We start from the raw sequence: 19,415 nt of genomic DNA, 5'->3' as shown, positions 1-19,415 counted from the left end.
GAGAGAGAGAGAGAGAGAGAGAGAGAGAGAGAGAAGACTCTTTAATGATGACTCGGTAATTATTGTGACGCCGATACGCGACGAATTTATCGAGACCACGTTTCTTTGCGTAAGACGCGACAGCAATTCATACTCATACACGCGATAGGAAATGCGCGGTTGGAGATAAGGATTTATTGCCGGCCTATTTGCATGAGGAAAAAAATTATCAGAGCGCCGAGTCCTTTCTCTCTCTCTCTCTCTCTCTCTCTCTCTCTCTCTCTCTCTCTCTCTCTCTCTTTTTCTTTCTCTTTTTGTCTTTTTCTGTGTTTGACAAATTATTCCCGGTAGGCGTCCGCTGTTTGCGGAATGATAGAGAGACGCACGAGATTCGCGGCCGCGTTTCTCCCTACCTGCTTCTCCGTCACCCTTATCTTTTACTTCGTACGTACCTCTCGACAACCGTCTGACGTTTATCAAGATTTAACAGCTTATGGTAACTTCCCTACGTACGTTGTCACGCGGCAGCGAGCACGAATCCACCCGCATGTAAAACTCGCTAGTCTCAAATACCGAACCCGGAAGTCTCTCTCTCTCTCTCTCTCTCTTTCTCTCATTTGATCTTTTCTGGTAAACGATTAATTAAATAGATTTGCTTTAGATTATATGACATTTCGACAATCAAAGTGTTGATCGTCAAATCTGTTTGCTTAATAAAAGTAGTCACTTGGACAACAAAACTTATTTGGTTATTGTTGCTTGTGTATGTCATTACACGAAAAATGAATGGCATATTTGTACAGCGATAAAGTACGATTAGCTGTAAAACGATAAGAAACGATCTGCTCGTCCTTGTGAGCTTTCGTGCATGCCGTATGCGATGAAGTAGTTCACAGCTGTTTGATTTAGTGCACCATTATCTCGCTATCCGATGGAAAAATCGGAACGAGACGATAAAAGTAACGCAAACCGCTCGAAAAATGGCTCGATCTTTATTCTCCATTCTTATACATGGTACCTAATTCTTCGTCACTGTCACTATTTTCATTAGTGACGGACAGATTAAGAAAATGGGTCAATTTCTCCTTTACAAATATTTTATGCAAAACTATTATCCCATGATTTAATGACTCAATCTTTCTTTATACTGGACATTAACTAAAAACGTGACTTTACATTCTATTTATTTCGCCAAAACGTTATTAACTCCACACGTTTGATTATTTTACAGTTTTTTGCTATATATCGTCTCTCTCTAAAAATTTATCGCGTAATCTATCTTTGATAGGAGCAGCGATAACGGGGGATGTCATACCCTGCATACTTATTTTCCTTCCGCCTCTTGTCTCGCTCTCTCGCTAACTCGCTGTTCGTGCTTAGCGGCTATCGATTTTATGTTTTACGCCACGTGCAACCTTGGATTGGTCGCGTTTTTCATCCGCGTACCGAGCATAATCGTGAGATTATTTCCGCATCGATACCAAACCAAATGAAATTACAAACGAAACGACGAACACGAAGATGCGATAAAATTTGACAGATCCACGATTATCTCTTAGGATGGTTTCGCCTAACGAAATATGATGATATTTCGGTAATTACACGAAATTTGTAATTCGTTGTAGTCGTGATTAATATTCCTGACGGATAAGCGTCGGCCAAATGGTATTCTAATGAAGAAGACAGGATTGATCCAATAAGTCATATCGACGATGAGACTCTGCTCGGATTCGGAATTCCACCCTTCCTCGTGTCGCCTCTAACCGCGTGACGATTGTACGCGGTATTATCCTAAAATTAGTCTGCTGGGTATCATTCCCCGACGACGTTATACCTAGCTCTATCTACGGATAGAGTTGGGTTGCGCGAGTAAGGCGAGGGTTCCGCGCAAACAACCCTGTAGGGAACGACGCTTGTTGCAACCGGGCACGCAATCGTAACGTACAACATTTCCCGTGCTCCATAATTTAAAGGGCATTCTGGACTCGACGGCGACGTATATTCCATATAGTCTTGAATTACGACTACCGTAGACTTTTAATCAGATCGGGCTTGGGGTTCATATACATATTAACAATGAATTTCTCCACGATCATTGTACGGGCGGCTGGGATTTACAACTCAAGATATTATTGCACCCGAAACAGATATTTGTTTGCAAGTTGCTGTATCGCGCAAGTAAAATAACAATAGACGCATCCGCGTAAACACATATATGTGCTCGTAATTTCTCTTTTGTATATATAAAGTGGATTTCAGTTATACGTACAACACATGAGTTATTTCAGCTATATATTTTTCACATATACAGATACAACGTATTACGTAATCTAATATGAAGAGTTAAACGTATTCTTGTAACACGAGGGCAGCGATTTTTCATTCTAAAGCTTAAATTGTATGTATTGATACATGTATACTTATATATTCTCTATAGCTCTATATACATATATCTTTATATATATATATATATATATATATATATATATATATATATATATAAAGGATATGAATATAAAATATATAGATAAATACAACTTTTTCCAATCGGATATAAAGCCGTAAAATCCATTAAATTTATAACATTTTTGAGAGAATTAATACAGAGTATATTCAGCTCTACACGGGATATATCGATGATGGTTTTTCAACGATCAGCGCTTTCCGCTCCAATACTCTCTAATGCTCTTGACGAGATAACGTGCGAGATTTAATGAAGTCGCGAATTATTTTGCTTGCTTTATTTCTTGTCTCTATTACCGGCAAGATTAGATGGTGGGGGGCTCATATATCCCCCCCCCCTCGCCCCCGCCCCCCGGCACGGATGAGCTTCTACGTTATTTAGAGGGTATATCGCGCACAACTTATACGCTTGTACATCGTTCGATGATTCGAAAGAGGTAAGCTCTCGACGGTGTAGCTCGGCTCGGTCAACGCTGCGTTAACTACGAAAGCAGCTTCGTCAAACCCCCGTCGTTCGCTTTTCGTCCCCCCGACGTGAAAGGCAACGAGGGTGAGCGAGGGTTCCACGCGAGGGTGGCGTCAAGAGAAACATGCAGCGAAACGCAGGAGGATATATAGAAAGAAAGAGATAGATAGATAGAGAAGGGGAGCGTTGAAAGTAACGATACTCTCGCGAAGTCATGGCTTGAAATCGTCGGCGTCGGTGAAACGATCGGTCGCGAAATTCTCGTTTATCGGCGACGCCCCCCCCCGCCCCCCGCCCCCCCTTGCCGTGGAGTGACAGCGGACGTTCGAACGACAACTCGTTGCTCATTGCATATTAATGCATCTATCCCGGATGAGCGCTATTTATATAAATCGTGACGGTCGTTTCGAAACGCCTGTATATTGAGATACGTAGAAAATGCACAGACATAAACGAACAGCATTCTATTTATACGAGAAGGGATTCAACAAGTTCGTTAACTCATTCGATCGCGATTCTTCCCTTGTCAAGATTATTCGCGACAAGATTGGATTACCCGTAGGATTGGGATGGTTTGTATCTGCAAATATATCCGCGTTAAAGACTGTCGAGACATTTTAGGATGCGGAGAAAATTTGTATTACAGCTTTTCGATACGCGATATTTTCATAACTCGTAACAAACTCGCGTGATTAAACTGATGACTCTGAAGCATCAAATTGAAATAATTGTAACAACAAATCGACTAGATCGATCGTATTCATGATTTTACGATAAATTCACAATTTGCTGCGATATGCACGGTCTGTCGGATAATTCGCGGCAAATTCCCGAATGAATTGTAATTAAGATGTTAAACGAATGCCAAATGCGGTATCGATGGATTATTAATTAGCCTGCTATTCATTCGCACGATTGTGTTCCTATGAATCCAAAATGAGATCGCGTTGCCTCCCTTTCCCCGCGATCATCACGATCCAGTCTGTCAGAATCTATCTATACCATAATACTTAATACTAATCCCAGATAATATGCCAGATGCAGCTGTATTGACAATCCAAGTACAAAGATGACGTCAACGGGTGAAAGGAAAGGAAAAATTGGCCGCACGCGCCCAACTAATTTGCAAACGCTTTCTCTCGCGATTAACTCTCTTTGCCTCTTTTCGACGAAATTTTTTTTCACAGCTTTGGTCTGTCGTACAATCAGATGCATTTCAACGTAAACGACCTGCTGGCTCGAGCTGGAACGCACCATCGATCTTCCCGCGTCTCACCAGAGACCTTTCAGGTTTATTGCAGCGTAAATAGAAGCTACGAAAGGATCATTTACTCGCGCACACCGCGAAAGGAGCGATGTATATTCACTCTCGCACTCTTGCATTCGCAGTGCGTGTTGGCGCGATTTACTTACGATGGAACATTTATCGCACGGAAATTCGCCAGCTTGGCGGCATCGCTAATTCAATCAGGGGGAGGATGGGTGAGTGTAATTAGTTTATCTGGAAACGCGGCGCATGTACGTACGACAAGTGTCCGACATGAATTTAAATTTTCCGATGTAAATGCGTCGTAACGGCACAAATATTCGTTTGTCGATGCCATTTAATGGACATGCAGCTACGCGTAGATGCAATAATGATTAAAGTTATTTATATTCCTGACGAGGAGTCGGAGTCTAAATTGGGACGTGGCGTGGAGTGACGAGGATTTACGGTCGGCTTGATCCGCGAAGAACACGCGGATGACGAATGACAGAACTGATAAAAATGCACCTGAACCTCCAAATGGTTTGAAAGTTTCCAAGATTATTATTTCATTTTAATTTGTCATAATTGGACACGAATGCCAGACAAATTCGTTTTAATTAAAATCTGTATTATTAGGTACTCGAAGGAAGAGAACGCGTTACGTGTTACGTGGATCCAACGATCCTTTCCTTGCGGAAAGTTACTTGGAATTGCGAGTCTATTCACTTGTGTAAGATTATATTTTTCTTATATTTTTCTATCGATAACGTTGCGCAATCACAACGTGTGTCACAAACACACGTTTCGCGCCAATGTATTCACGCAAGCTACGCAATCGTGTTACTACGGTACGACCCTGTTCATTCTACTTTCTTGTATTACATTGAGGTAGGCGACAACGATAAATAATCGAGGATATCCGTATACTCCTCCCGCGTGTATGATACTCTTCATGTAAGTTATGTTCGTACATTTTTCTGGCGGATAAAAACTGAACAATATCTATGCTGCCGACAAGTCGTGTTCATTGTGTTACAACGTTATGTTTTAACTGTTACACCAGAAATAGCAGAACAATATTTTTATATCTCGCAATTGCGATCATTCTTTTTATTTAAACTTTTATTAATAAATACTTTTCTCTTATTTCTTTCTATTAAAATGAGACAATTTTATATACGTGTATACATTGTTATAAACGTACAGATTAATCTATATGTATATACAAGTACAAATACAATATATAAATATTTGAAAGAAAAAAAAAAAAAAAAAAATTACAGGTTGAATCGGGATACATAGAAGTAAATCTAATTACAATTATTTATCATTGAAAAATTGATGGCAATTATTTATATCGCAATTAAGGTAAAGTTCGAAAAGAGAGGTGGATATACAAATACTCTAAACAAGAAACAGAGCGTCTCTTAGCTCAAATAGACACTCGAATAAAATACAGCGATACAGAACAGCCAGACCTGCAAATAGACAAACGGATAGGTTGGTCTGATAGAATATCGATAGCGGCATCTCTCGAAAAAGGACGAAGGAAATACATCGTACGCTACAAGACCGCCCGCCACGTAAGCAAGAGCACGTTTATCCTGCAAATGCATACATCTACACAGGCAGAAAAGGGGAATGATGCGGGGCGTTAGCGGGAAAGGGAAACTGGCTTATCGAAGAGGGGCCGGCTCGGGGTTGTTCGGAATCTATCGGTGGACCAGATTTTACCCGTACGTACGCACATTCACCCCCGCGGCGCCATCGGGGGTGCGTGTCGCTTTGTACGTGTCGTGTCCGTGTACGAGTTATGTGTACATATTTATATACGTATATATATATATATACGTATATATATTTGCGTCTGTGTATGGCTCCTCGTACGTATATCCGAGACGCCAAGACACGTTCAACGTATGCGGGGGCGCAAGCGCGGTTTCGCACGGTTGTGTTCGCGCACTCGCGACGCGCGCGTCGTCGGCTCCGCGCCGTCGTCGTTTCGCGAGGAAATTGATTCTGCGCGAAACGCAACGGGGGGTTCCAGCGGCGGCGGAGCCAGCCGTGCAACCACCAGAGAGAAGCCGGGCTCGGCGGGTCGCGCATACTTCTATACTCGGGATATTATTCGCGTAATCGCCGCGTAACGCACGGTCGACGACTCGAGTCACCCGGTGTATTATGTAAGAGAAATGTTGCCACTGCCTTTATCATCGTTCTCTTACGCCACGATCATACACGTCGCGTTGGCTGCTGTTGAAGAGCTGCACGGATAGACAGAAAGAGAGAGAGAGAGAGAGAAGTGGAGAGGTTTCTCTCCGACGACATGCGAAGAGACGCGTTCGATGCGACGACGATAGACGACGAGCGAGGATCGCAGACAGCCCTAGTCAGACACGTCGACGAGGACGACCGACAAGAGCATCCATGGAACTGAAAATCCTGCTGTGGATTCACATCGTGGGTAAGTCTCGGCGACGCGACGCGCCTTCCGTCGTGACATCATCCTGCATCCCTTACACTCACACTCTCACACCCTCACACGCGTACAACACGCAGAATCTCCCTCGTCGTGTCCAGCAATGTTGCGGTTCTGTCACTGTCGTCGACGATAGGCAGACAAGCAGGCAGGCAGGCAGGCAGGCAGGCAGTCAACCCTCCGAGGCTTTCTCCGGAGGCTTCCGTGTCAGAAAAATCGCGTGTCTCCTAGCTGGCTGCTATGCACGTTCATCGCCCCGATAGACGGTATATCCGGCATAGATCCGTCCTTGCACCCCGAAGCACGTCCTGTCGACCGAAGCGGATTGGCTATCGATGAATAGATTGTACAATATATACAAAACCCTTTCATTCTTATCTAGATGGACCATTTTCGCGTGATCAACGATGCCTCAAGTTTCGAGTCGCTGCAAAACACAAAAGTAAATTGAATTTAAGCCACACACAAATACATATTTCATTCCAAAATGGGAATGTTTTTGCATTTAATATATATCTCTGTATAAATTTTTCAGCGATACGCAAACCGGTGGTATACATTTTATATGTGCATCCATATTCGATTTTTCGGTCAAATTGTTATTACGTCAAGTTCGTACGATAAATTTATCGTGTTCAATTGAGAGATTAAATCTAATTGCCGATATCAATCATAATTAAATTATTGCATTATTGTGTAAAGGCGCGTTGCCAACGCGCTGTGTGCCAAGCTACAAGAAATTCGCGTCAAGAGAATAACTAAACATTTCTATCATTATAATTTTCTTCCGTCGCGTAAAACCCAATACTCGAGCGTCCCAGGTCACAGACACTTTTTTACCATATATCAGAGAAACTTTCCCCATTACAAGTATTAGCATAAAGTACGCGCATATATACGATATGCCCGAGGATTGCGAAATGTCGCAAGTACATAGATAACACACGATAGGAACGATGTCGGAGATAAATGTCGAGCGTTTGTCGGATTGTCGGGATTTCCGGTTCGCGAAACGGATTTCGCGTCTCGACGTATGAAACACGAAGGGCGTTGCTTCGCGGCGAAAAAACACACACACACACACACACACACACACAAAGTGTAAAAACTGTTAAACGGAGAGATACACGTCTCAGGATGAGAAGAGGATCCCTTTCGCGCGCGAGCATTGAATTAGCGGGAGAACCAGCGGACTCGAAGATAACGTCGACGACGGCGGGTCGTTGGCCGTTGGCCGTTTGCCGTAAAACGTGCGGGCGTTCCCCGTAATGGGGCATTAACGAATTTAACGAATTCCCATCCCGACAGTATAATCGCATTAATGGCATTCCGGCGAATGCGATTTTACGACACGCAGTGGAGAGATCCTCTCCGCGGATGAATTCGCGCTCCGACGATCTGTCGCTTCAACGCTCCCTGCTTTCGCTCTCTCTCTCTCTCTCTCTCTCTCTCTCTCTTTCTCTCTCTTTCTCATTGATATCTTTCTTCCCTAATGTCAGTGAATAATCGAATATTCGATTGTCTTGAAACTTTGCGGATGAATTCAACCTTTATTCGCGCGAGTCTTAGCTTGCAAGTGCAAGCTGCATGCTTGTCGCGTGTTTATCGCTTTAAAAAATGTATAAATATATTTCAAAATTGTTTTGTTTCAAAGAAATTACCAATAAGTCAATAATGAATCGATCAACAAGCCAAAATTATCTAGAAATCTCACTACGCTGATATCGACAGGAGCTAAAGAAAGAGATAAGGAATATATCTTATATGCATCGCAAAGAATTGAAAAAAACAAATTGAAATCGAGGAATTAAAAATTTAATATTAAAACAGATATATTGAAAATAATAATTTCGACGTTTTTTCGTCGTATTAAAAATGATTGACAAGAGACTTTTTTGTTTCTGTAGTATCGACAATTTAATTTATTGAAGTTACAACAATTTCTAATAACGATTGATAAATAAAATGATGTATAAAATACATTCCACGTTATCGTCTATGTCATGAAAACCAACATATTTGACGTTAACAAACATCTCCCTTGAAAACGAGCACCATACAAATTGATCATTGAACGGGATACAAAATTAAACGAGATATCTCTCACGTCAAGCATTAGCGTGATATTTTTCTACCTCTGCGAAAATCTAGCGTATGGAAAGCGAATTAACGTTTTCTTTTCTTTCTATAAAAAGTGACAGAACTTTCTCGCTATCTATCCGCGTGCATTCGCAATGCAGTTAACGACGCGGTGCTCGCAATTATTCGCATTATTAACATTATGACGATATATCGGTATTGCGAAAAAAAATTGAAGAATTCAGATAACGCTGCTATTGATATCTCAAATCAGAGTCTTCTCATGAGGAGACGTGTGCTCGACGGTGATTTCGTTCAATTGTACGAGCCTTTGTTGGCACAAAAGATAAGCTTCCCATTGGAGCTCACGGGAGTGCGAAACGTCGAAGTGATACGGGCCTCAGTTTCTCTCTCTCTCTCTCTTTCTCTCTACAAATGCCTCACTCGCTAGCTAATTAAGCCAATCGCTCTACCGAACATCATATCCGTTTTGGGAATCCGTCCGCGCGATTGTCCGATCGGGCGAAATCGCATTCATTGCGCGAGAATAGTCGGGTAAACCGAGCGTATCGCCATTAGTGTAAGCGAATTAAGCTGAGCTCATTGTCGTATCGGCATAGAATATTCCGAATCGAGTCGCTTGTCTCAGGCAGACCGACGCTCTACACACTTGGCCATCGGATGGACGAACATATGATTGTGACAGGCGAGACGCGAGGCGAGGCGAGACTGCTTGCACGCGTTCACTTTTCTTTTTTTTTTTTTTTTTTTTTTTTTTTTCGCGAAAGAATATAAGGCGTGACGAAAAAGTGAACTCGGGTGAACTTGGCTCGTTAAACGTTGCAGGTTCTAGCCTTAATCGTCGTCGGTCGTCGTGCGTGCTTATCTGTTTCTTTCGCGCGACGGCACGTTCGTCACTTTCAGTCTCGACACTCGACACGACGATAGTGGTCTGGAGTTAGGGCGGACAGTCAGTCACTTGAGTCTTTTCCCTCTTCCTTCTTCCTCAGTCTTGTCGCAAATCTGCTTTTTATTAACGACTAACGACCGACTGTTCTCGTGGTTTTGTAACTAAATACCCGTAAGCTCTCCCAGTAAAGTGTCTCTAAACGGAGAAGGAGAACATTACGCCGGGATCGTCACACCCTTTAATGCGCTGGGGCAATATTTCCCTACAACTTCCCCGAAACTTTCATCCAATCCGCGGAACTGCGACTCGGATTATATCGATCCCGAGAAAAGAAATGTTAAGAGCTTCTCTCCCGCTCGTAGAAAGTTCGCGTTGAAAATGTCGCGTTGAAATCGTTATTTGTTACGTGTACTGCACATGAATCATTTACACGGAAACTTTTTGATATCGCAGATTTCCTTTACATAAACAGAGAATTTCCAATTTAAGTTTAACCATGTTGTTTCACTATTAAAAAGAATAATAAATGAGAAAATTTATATATTATATATTATTCAAAGTTTTAAATTACTCCTTGTTTCAAAATACTGTAACAAACGCCCGCTTAGAAGATTCGTAATTATATAATAATAAACGATCGTTCGTAATAGAATTGTCATCGACCGAGGCACGGAATGTGTGGAAATTTATAGATTTATTACATAACGCGCTTTGGGCAAAACGCGCGACATAAATAGCTGTAGAAGCTGGAGAAGCGTTCCGAAAGGGGATTGAACAATCGTCTCGGGTATATCGGCGCGCGAAAATTTTCCGCTATGGACGAAATTCGTACGGAAACGCGTAAGTTCTGTTTCTCGCACGTGAGATCGATTCCATTTCTCGTGAATGAGGAAATTTGGTCGGCACCGGCAAGCGAAAGGGGAACGGGGGCAACGTGGCAAGGATTCTATTCGCGATCGATAGGGGATTCCAACGGACGGCGTTGGAATACGCTGAATAATTTCGAATCCGCGGATGAGAGAGAGAGAGAGAGAGAGAGAGAGAGAGAGAGAGAGAGAGATGAGAGAGGCGCGTTTTGCGCATCGTCATTATTATAAGAAACTATTTCTCGCGAAATCGTATTATATTCGCGACCGCTTTCATTACGAGGGGACTTTCGCGTAATGACGATGTCGCTCTGATAACCAGTCTGCCTGCCACGGCGAAAACCCAGTGGTTCCCAAAGCTTTGCAGCGGCACAGGATCATTTGATCTAATTAAAAGATGAGGCTTCCTTACGACGTTCCCTCGCGCAGAATGGTCTAGGAAATATAATCTTTAATTAACGTAATGTATTCTTTTTATCGACTTTTCCGTCCATTCAGCAGAGCGCATGAAGGCAATAGAGGAGAAGATGTAATATTTTCATTATGGTTATATGATTTTTTTCTTTTTTTTTTTTTCCAGAGAAGAGATAATTTATTATTTTCGCACAGCTTCGTACGTGTTATTAATCTAAAGCTAACGAGGCGATATTTTTTGACAAAGTGAACCCATGTGAAAATACCATATTACAAAGTAGACTGTCTCTTGAACTTTATAAAATCGATAACTATGGAATATTATGTGAGAGAAGCGACACGTACCTTTATTCAACTACCTTCTACAGACATAAAAGGCTGCCACTTTTCCTATTTGGGAAGCACTGTCCGCAAATGTAATCGATGAGGTATGCATCACGAGGCGATATTCAGCCTCTCATGACATGACAGGGCAGAAACTCACCTTCGGCTTTCATTTCCTCTTTTCCCCCGGGGGTATGAGTCGAGATTCGGATCCATACGCGAATCCCTGCGCGTCCCCTCTGCATATGTGCCCTAATAACTGTGCCGAGAGATCATCCGTTCTGATAAGCGTAGCCAACTCGAGCTACCCGAATTATATGTCGTTTTAACGACACATAATTCGGTCTTTCCTTCTCCATCCTTCTCCATCCTTCTCCATCCTTCTCCATCCTTCTCCATCCTTCTCCTTCGACGAAACTAATTAAACACAATTAACGAACCATTTTCTTTTCCTCGCTTTCTCAGGAATGTGCTCGGGTCTGCGGGAAGTTCGCATCCAGATACCGACGGCCGTGAAGAAGGGCGAGTCGGCGACGCTGAATTGTTGGTACGACACCGAGGGTGACCCGTTGTACGCTGTCAAGTGGTACAAGGGAGGTCGAGAGTTTTATCGCTACGCCCCGAACGAGAGTCCGCCAGTCAAGACTTTCCCCATCGGAAACCTGACGGTGAAGGTGAGGTCCCTTCCGGTCCGCTCGTTCCTCTTCCCTTCTCTATCCTTCAACCTCGTGACGAACGAGCTTACAATCTTCCGTTGTCCCGCGGGCCATCGAGAAATCTAGAGATTCCTTTCGCGTGTCCCAGTGGGACCTAGTGAGAGAAAAAAAGCAGTGTCAAGAAGAGAGAGAGAGAGAGAGAGAAAGAGAGCAAAAGCGAGGATTTATTGCGGTCGAGAAGTTGCGAATGGAACACGATAACACCGAACGCGCCGGAACGTACAGTGCCTGCTCGCTGTATAGCGAGCCGCGCGTTCTACATATCGGTCGATCGAAGTTTTTGAATTCGAGCTGTCTCCCTACGAGAGGGGTAACTGATGGCCCTCGTCGGTGTGTGTTGCCCGTTCTGGTGTCGCGCTTTCTCTCCATTAAATTTTGCGCGTTCTTGTTTTTCTTTTTTGACTTTTTTTTTTTTTTTTTTTGAAGCGTCGAGGAGTTATCGTATCTTTCATTGCAATTTTATGTTTGATTGATAGAATCATAAATTTTCTAGAGATCTTTTTTCAAAATGTTTTTCATAACTTTTGCACATATTTTTAAGTGTATTTTCGTGTATTATTTTTACCAATTGAGACTAGCATTATTTTCGTTTACCATTTCCTGAAAAGACGCGTATAGAAAAATTTTAATTCTATAAATAAAGAATATTCTATTGCATCTTCTATATTGTACGGAGAAATCCGTGGATTCATTTATACGCTTCAACCTAGTTGCTTAAAGCGGCGTTAAATATAATTTTATGTACGCTGCATGTATATGAGATGTTGCGTAGCAAAGTCCAACGTAGAATTTCGCGTTTCAGACGTGACAGGTCGGATTACCACCTAATAATGTTTGTTTAACAAATACCTACAGTGAGATATGATTCTGTCATAATGGCAAACAAATCATTTTACATTACTGCACTCGCACACGCGATTTTTAACGTCGGCTCCTCCTGCTGCTTACGCGTCGCGTTTGTATTTTTACGATACCGGATACTGAGGGCCGCGGGCGTGTTTTCATTCGAAACGGCCGAATTCGAAAGCCCAGACACCTTGCTGCGATATTTATTACTTTTAACATCGTCGATAACGATTCGCGCGCAATTGGCACTCGGATTGGCAATTGGATGTAAAAAAAAAAAGCCCGAAAAAAACAAGCGTGAGTGCATCGCGAATATTTAACGCAACGGATGGAAGAGCGGAGACGCGAAATAACGAGATATCCCGTTTGAGAATAAACGGGAGAGCTGATGTATCGAATAACTAAATTGATCACAGATCGCGCGATTGGCAAAAGTATCTGTCATTAATGGATCGAACAGATTCTTCCTGTTTATGTTACAAGCGAGCACGTTATACATATCTTTTTCCGTAAAGTACGTGACGCGCGTTTCGCTGCGAAAATTCTCGCGATATCTTTGTGTCCTCAATAATCACGAAAGACGAAGACGAGAACGCCTCGTACCGTTACGTAAGATCGTAATGAATTACCGTTGTTTCGCAGAAAACGGAGAGCAACGCGACGCAAGTCGTGCTGACAAAGTTGGAATTGGAAGCGGCGGGCGTATACAGCTGCGAGGTATCAGCTGATGCACCTTCCTTCCACACGGCTATAGTTTACGCGGCGATGAACGTCGCCGGTAAGTATCTCTCTTTAATTCTCTTATTTCGTACGTCGTACGTTAATAACTTGGGACGTCCGGATCAACTGTGTAAAAACACGTTGAAGAATTATATAACGACCGGCAGATTTAACGCGCGCATTTGTCGCTTTACGACGTTCCCTTGTCTCGTAATATCGAGTCTCATGATAAGGGAAATAATAATAAGTGCGTCACTTAAATCCTACTTTTTTTCAACGCATCGATAAAATTTTACGATAGACGATAATTTATTATACGATCGACGAGCTGGAACGTTCCGTGAGAAAATGCCCTCGCAAAAAGGTGGCATTTTTTGAAATTTACAAGGACTGTATCCAGCAATATATTCTAACAACGTAAATTGCATGTCGCAATTTTGCGAGAGTCTGTCATTAAAATGTAACGTCCGATAAATTTAGCGCCAACAAAACGTTTCCCGGGATTTCTTCCTCGAAGAATACACTGTAATCTATTCTGATATTACGTACGCGGAGCTTCTCCATCCGAGAGAATTAAATATCTTTTTTAATTACTCTCACGTCTCTCGCGCGCGCGCGTCATAACCAGCCCTGCTCGCGAATGAAAAACAAGATATATATATATATATATATATCTGTGAAAATGCACGCACGCTCTCGCGCGACGCTTCCGACGCGACACAAATCTTTCGAAAAAACGGATCTGCTCAATATTCGCGCATCTCGCGCGTCAGAACGGCGACATTTTTATCCGCCGCGTTTTCCGCCAGCGCATAAAGGCGGCGACGGAGCGTACGAATTTACGTCCTTCGTAAAAAGTAAAAAAGTAATATTTCGCAAGCGGGGACTGGCGGTGACAACATGCAGATGCTTGTAACAACCTGCGTTATACGTTGTACATGCGTGTGTGCATGTATAACGCGATAGCGAGACGGGGACGTGAAACGCTTCGTTCACCGCGTAAGAAAAGAGTTTCTCGTATAAGCTCTACGAGAATACGAGGGGGGCGTTCGTTCGTTCGTTCCTTCCTTCGTATCGACCGACCGTCACCACCGCCGAAAGTTTCGGCTTGTGTCGGACATTGGAGAACGTCGACGGGTCCGGTCAAGCCCGGTCAAAGCGACGACGACGACTCGACTGCACGCAAGCTCGTGCGATGTTTGGACGCGTGTGTATATATACAGGGTATCCCAGACCACTTTTTATATATGTATTCTTTCATCCCTATCCTTATCAAAAATCAGAGCTTAATGATTATTAATTTATAGAGTAATATCTACCGCCAAGGGAGGGAAAAAAAAGAGAAAGATTGTCTCGAAAATTCCTCTTATCAAATTTTCATCAAACTTTGTTTGAGATTTACAACTTAAAAATATATTTGTCAGAAGAATATTTAACCTTTATTCCGTATTGGTGGGTCCTTTTTGTCCGCGATTTTTCTAACAACACGTCAATTTCTCGAAAATGAATAATCATAAAATAATATATTTAAGTAAATTATACTTTTCAAATTTATTATTTTAGTCTTTATTTAGAATGTTCAAACAAGGTATATAGATTTTTTCAGATTTTTCAAAACACTTTTACATATTAATAAACTTAAAAATAAACTCGAAAATACGCTGATCCACCTGTACAGTTAGAGGGTGCCAAAAATAACAATACGGAGTAAGGGTCAATATAAAAAGTTTAAAACTTGTGTAAAAAAAAAAAAAGAAGAAAAGAATAACTTTGCCTCGATATTTATGAAAAATCTGACGATTCACTGAGAATGAAATTGAAACGATTAGGTCTAGAACACCCGGTATTATTATACACGAAATATATCTTGCCTTCGCAGAATTGCCCTCTCAGATGCCGTCGATACAAGGGCTAAAGAGGAAATACCGTGTCGGCGATACGCTGCGTTTGAACTGTACATCCGACCGGAGCAAGCCAGCCGCGAATCTCACTTGGTATATCAACGATCGACAGGTATGCTTCAACTGCTAATGATGGTAATGCGCGCATGGTTAGACGAGAGGAGAGACGGTTGGAAAGGAGGAGGATGGGGTGAAGGAGAGAGGGAATCAGATACCTCTATTTAGTTTACCTTGGCTTTGATCCATTATCCCTGATCAAACGTTAGAGACAAGGGAGCTTATGGGATACCTTCCTCTTCGAGATGTTGCAAAGTTAGAGAGAGCAACGTTCGCAACGTGGAAAATCATTCAACAGTCTGATCTCCTCGCGATTGACGTGTAATATTTCCATAAATATCCTTTGGTTTTAATTAAGATTCAATGGAAAATACGATAATTTCAAATCGAGAATACTTTTTATTTCTTTAAATAGCCAATATGGTAAAATATCATAAATTTTAAACGTTATAGATAACATTCTGCAAATTGTGCTCTTAAATTGAAAATTTTCTAAAAACTTAGGCGAACGTTATAGCTTAAAGTATTTTTTCATAAAACATCATTTTCACAAAATGGCTGTCATAATTACTTTATATTAACGCACATGTATGTAAATTATTTTGCGTGCTAGATATGAATACATGGAAAAATGAATCGCCATGTTACCGACAATTTATATAACAGCAATAATTTTTTAAAACGTATAAAATAACGCAAAAAAAAAAAAAAACGATTTTTCATCCTTACATTGCAATATCAGTTAAATATATACATGTAATTTATTTTGTAGTAATGTTTATTCTTTTATATTGTCAACTTATTACGTATCCATTAAATTAATTAATAAAATTTGATTATCTTTTATTATATTTATTATATGTCAAGATTAAAATTATTTGAAATACAAAATTTACTTCTGTTAGAGCATATTAAGAGTTTTATAACGCCTCTGCGTATTCCCAATTAAAAAAAAAAAAATTAGATATTAAGGCATATGGAAGCCCTGTACGCCTTGCATCTTTTAAACCTTTATTATCTTTTAAACTAATTGACTTAATAATTATGGAAATAAATGCAAAAATATTTAGAGGGATGTATCAACCTACGGATCAACTGCGAAGTTTAAATCCGTTTTTCTCATTCCTGTAAAACGATTTCGGATTTACGTCCCCATGTTATAATACCCTCAATATGTATGGTTTAAAGTTTAAATGTATGCGTGATCCAAAAAATTAATAAGCTTTCCTTATCAATACTTGTTTTTACACCGTTATACATATAACACCTTATACCTTATAGCAATGTATAATTGTGCGAGTGTGTTTTTGTTTTACGTTCAGAAAAATTTTAGATAATCTCATTGATTGATTTAATTTTGATTCTCGTCGTTTCTTTTCTTCTCTTCTCAGCCTCTCAAGTCGCACGTCCGCACGTATAGCCCGCTCGACACGAACGAATCGGAGTGGCAAGTCTCGCAGATTGGACTCCAGTTCCTGGTTTCGCCCGAGAACTTTATGAGCGGGAAATTGAAAATACGTTGCAGCGCTTCGATATATGACATTTATTGGCAGAGCACGGAGGTCAGCGCCGAGGAGGATCGGCCGCGGGTGATACACTATGAACCGGCCGCGACTATCGTCGGCATCAATTACTTGCAACCACCGCCGAATTTTCAGACCGGTCAAAAGAAACCCGACGGGCAAGTCGGAGTAAAAGGTAAAGCTTCTTCGTTTCTTCTCACTCTCGCGTGGTGCGTAAACGTAATTTTATATTATTTCAAAGAAGTAGTCCGATAAATACGTTCTCGAACAAATCTCCTTTATTTGTTTATCGAAATTCAAGAACCTCTCGAGAACGCGTGTGCGCGAGTTCGTTTGCCTATAAATAAATCGCTTTATTTTTTCGAGCTTGAACAATAATCTTTCAGTCGCGTTCTGGATTCTTTCGTTTGATTGAATAAAAAAAGAACACATACACACATATACACAAGAGCGATATCGTATTCTCATAAATTGTCTCGTTTGATAATCTTTTACAGTACTGGGGTCCTCCACGGTGAACCTGCGGCCATCGATGAGGCTCGTGTTGGAATTGTTTGTGCTTCTTCTAATCGTCATTCGTTAAAGGCGTATAGTGCATCGTTCGAGAAACGCGCTTTGGAACACTTTGCGTATGTCGACGTGCTTGTGAAAGGAGGAGAGCTCGAGAGGCGCTTTGTACGATGACGTTTTCTCTATGGGATCGCCTCGGATCGCCACGACAGCAGCAATATACAACTGGAGCGAACATCCCGAGCTCCTTGGGCCATGTCAAGGCGGTGAAATCTGAAAGGGTTGTTCGTATGACGGAGGAATGGAAGTGACGGGGCGCGGCTGGGAGTCCGATCTGCTTCGCAGAGACGGAAGGAAAAAAGGATCGACGACGATACGAGAGCAACCCCCTGCGAGATGATTTTATTCGACCTTCTCTTATCCGACGATCAACGAATGTTGCAAAAAGCACTATAGCGACGACTGGATATAACAAGCTGAATATACTCACGATATATATGTTTTATATGTAATAAATATATATATATATATATATATATATATATATATATATATATATACATGTATATATATATATATATATTTATATATATATATATTTATATATGTATATATATATATATATATATATATATTTATTATTATTAGATCATGTACTCTTGCTTCCTTCCAGCGGGATAATGTGTTTGCAATGTGTAGGTATACATATATATTATATGTATATATATATATATATATATATATATATATATATATATATATATATATAGCACGTTTCGTCGCATCGTATGGAAAGATAGTTTTTTTTTCGTACTTTTATAACTCAGAAAGAGACTATAATATGTAACATGAATGTACGTGCGTATTCCTCGACAGCATACAAGTACACATAATATATACATAATACAGATACACGAATATGGAGACATGTATGTACACGACAAACGCGAATGCAAAATTGTTTGACACACGCTTACATTACCAATATATACACATATACACTTCTCTCTCTGTACGAATAACCGATAAGTAAAAGGTGATCGAGGATATTGCGGCCCGCCTAAGTATTTTACAGTGTGCGAGATGATGTACCTGAATCGGATATTCGCGCGAACTTTTTTTGTGTTGCTATTTAGGGACTATATATATATATATATATATATATATATATATTATTAATAAGCGAGGAAAAAATGTGTGCTATATCGAGTTATATGATGACGACAACTTTGTGTATCTCGATCATTCCATATTTCGTATTAAAGTGTAACTAATTTATTAACAAGGCTGATTTAATTGATGTACAGACTTAAGGAGTTTATTATAAATTCAATTAACTAAATTGTTTTCCTGTGTATGTATCTGTGTGAATATATTCCTCCATTTCTCATATTTGACTCTGCAGTTCGAAAAACATATTCTAATATTTTCTTCACTACGCAAGTAGACTCTACTGTCCATTGTATATCCTATTCGTCAGTTGATGAAATTATAAATTATATCGCCCGCAACTTAAACTCTTATCGATTTTCATTTTAAATACATTCTCTGCAAGTATTTCGATATATCTGTCACATTTGCAAATGTAATGATACATTTACAAATTGCCCTGTAAAAACATAAAAATATAATAACACCAAAGAGTGTTGAATAAAATAATTGATTGGTTTTTTTATATATAACTTTTTGGATAAATATGGTTGCTTTGGCATCTCGATGCTAATATATGTTTATAAAAATACAGTTATTACAATGATAAGCACAACGATACGAGTACAAAATAATTATTCGTGTTGCTAGGAAGCAAAATTTAATTGTTAATAATTATTTATGCGTTGCGCCGACGGTTAATTTTATTTTCTATACTACTCAATATCTTTATTCATTTTCAACGATTTGGAGCAGCATTAAAA

General features: G+C 40.6%; 1 protein-coding gene across 1 annotated transcript; it reads left to right on the top strand.

The window, feature by feature from the left end:
• The first annotated feature begins 6,466 nt into the window (after positions 1-6,466).
• LOC140668932 (uncharacterized) lies at positions 6,467-17,995 on the top strand. Its single transcript, XM_072898280.1, has 6 exons — positions 6,467-6,621; positions 11,695-11,903; positions 13,434-13,569; positions 15,391-15,524; positions 16,861-17,167; positions 17,490-17,995. Exons 1-6 carry the CDS (start codon positions 6,585-6,587, stop codon positions 17,573-17,575), a joined length of 909 nt encoding a protein of 302 aa, XP_072754381.1. The 5' UTR covers positions 6,467-6,584; the 3' UTR covers positions 17,576-17,995.
• Positions 17,996-19,415: the final 1,420 nt, after the last annotated feature.

The sequence above is a fragment of the Anoplolepis gracilipes genome, chromosome 8 (genome assembly GCF_047496725.1).
Source record: "Anoplolepis gracilipes chromosome 8, ASM4749672v1, whole genome shotgun sequence".
NCBI classification, from domain to species: Eukaryota; Metazoa; Arthropoda; class Insecta; order Hymenoptera; family Formicidae; genus Anoplolepis; species Anoplolepis gracilipes.
Note: the sequence above shows the minus strand (reverse complement) of the source record. Positions and strands in the feature narration are given on the sequence as shown.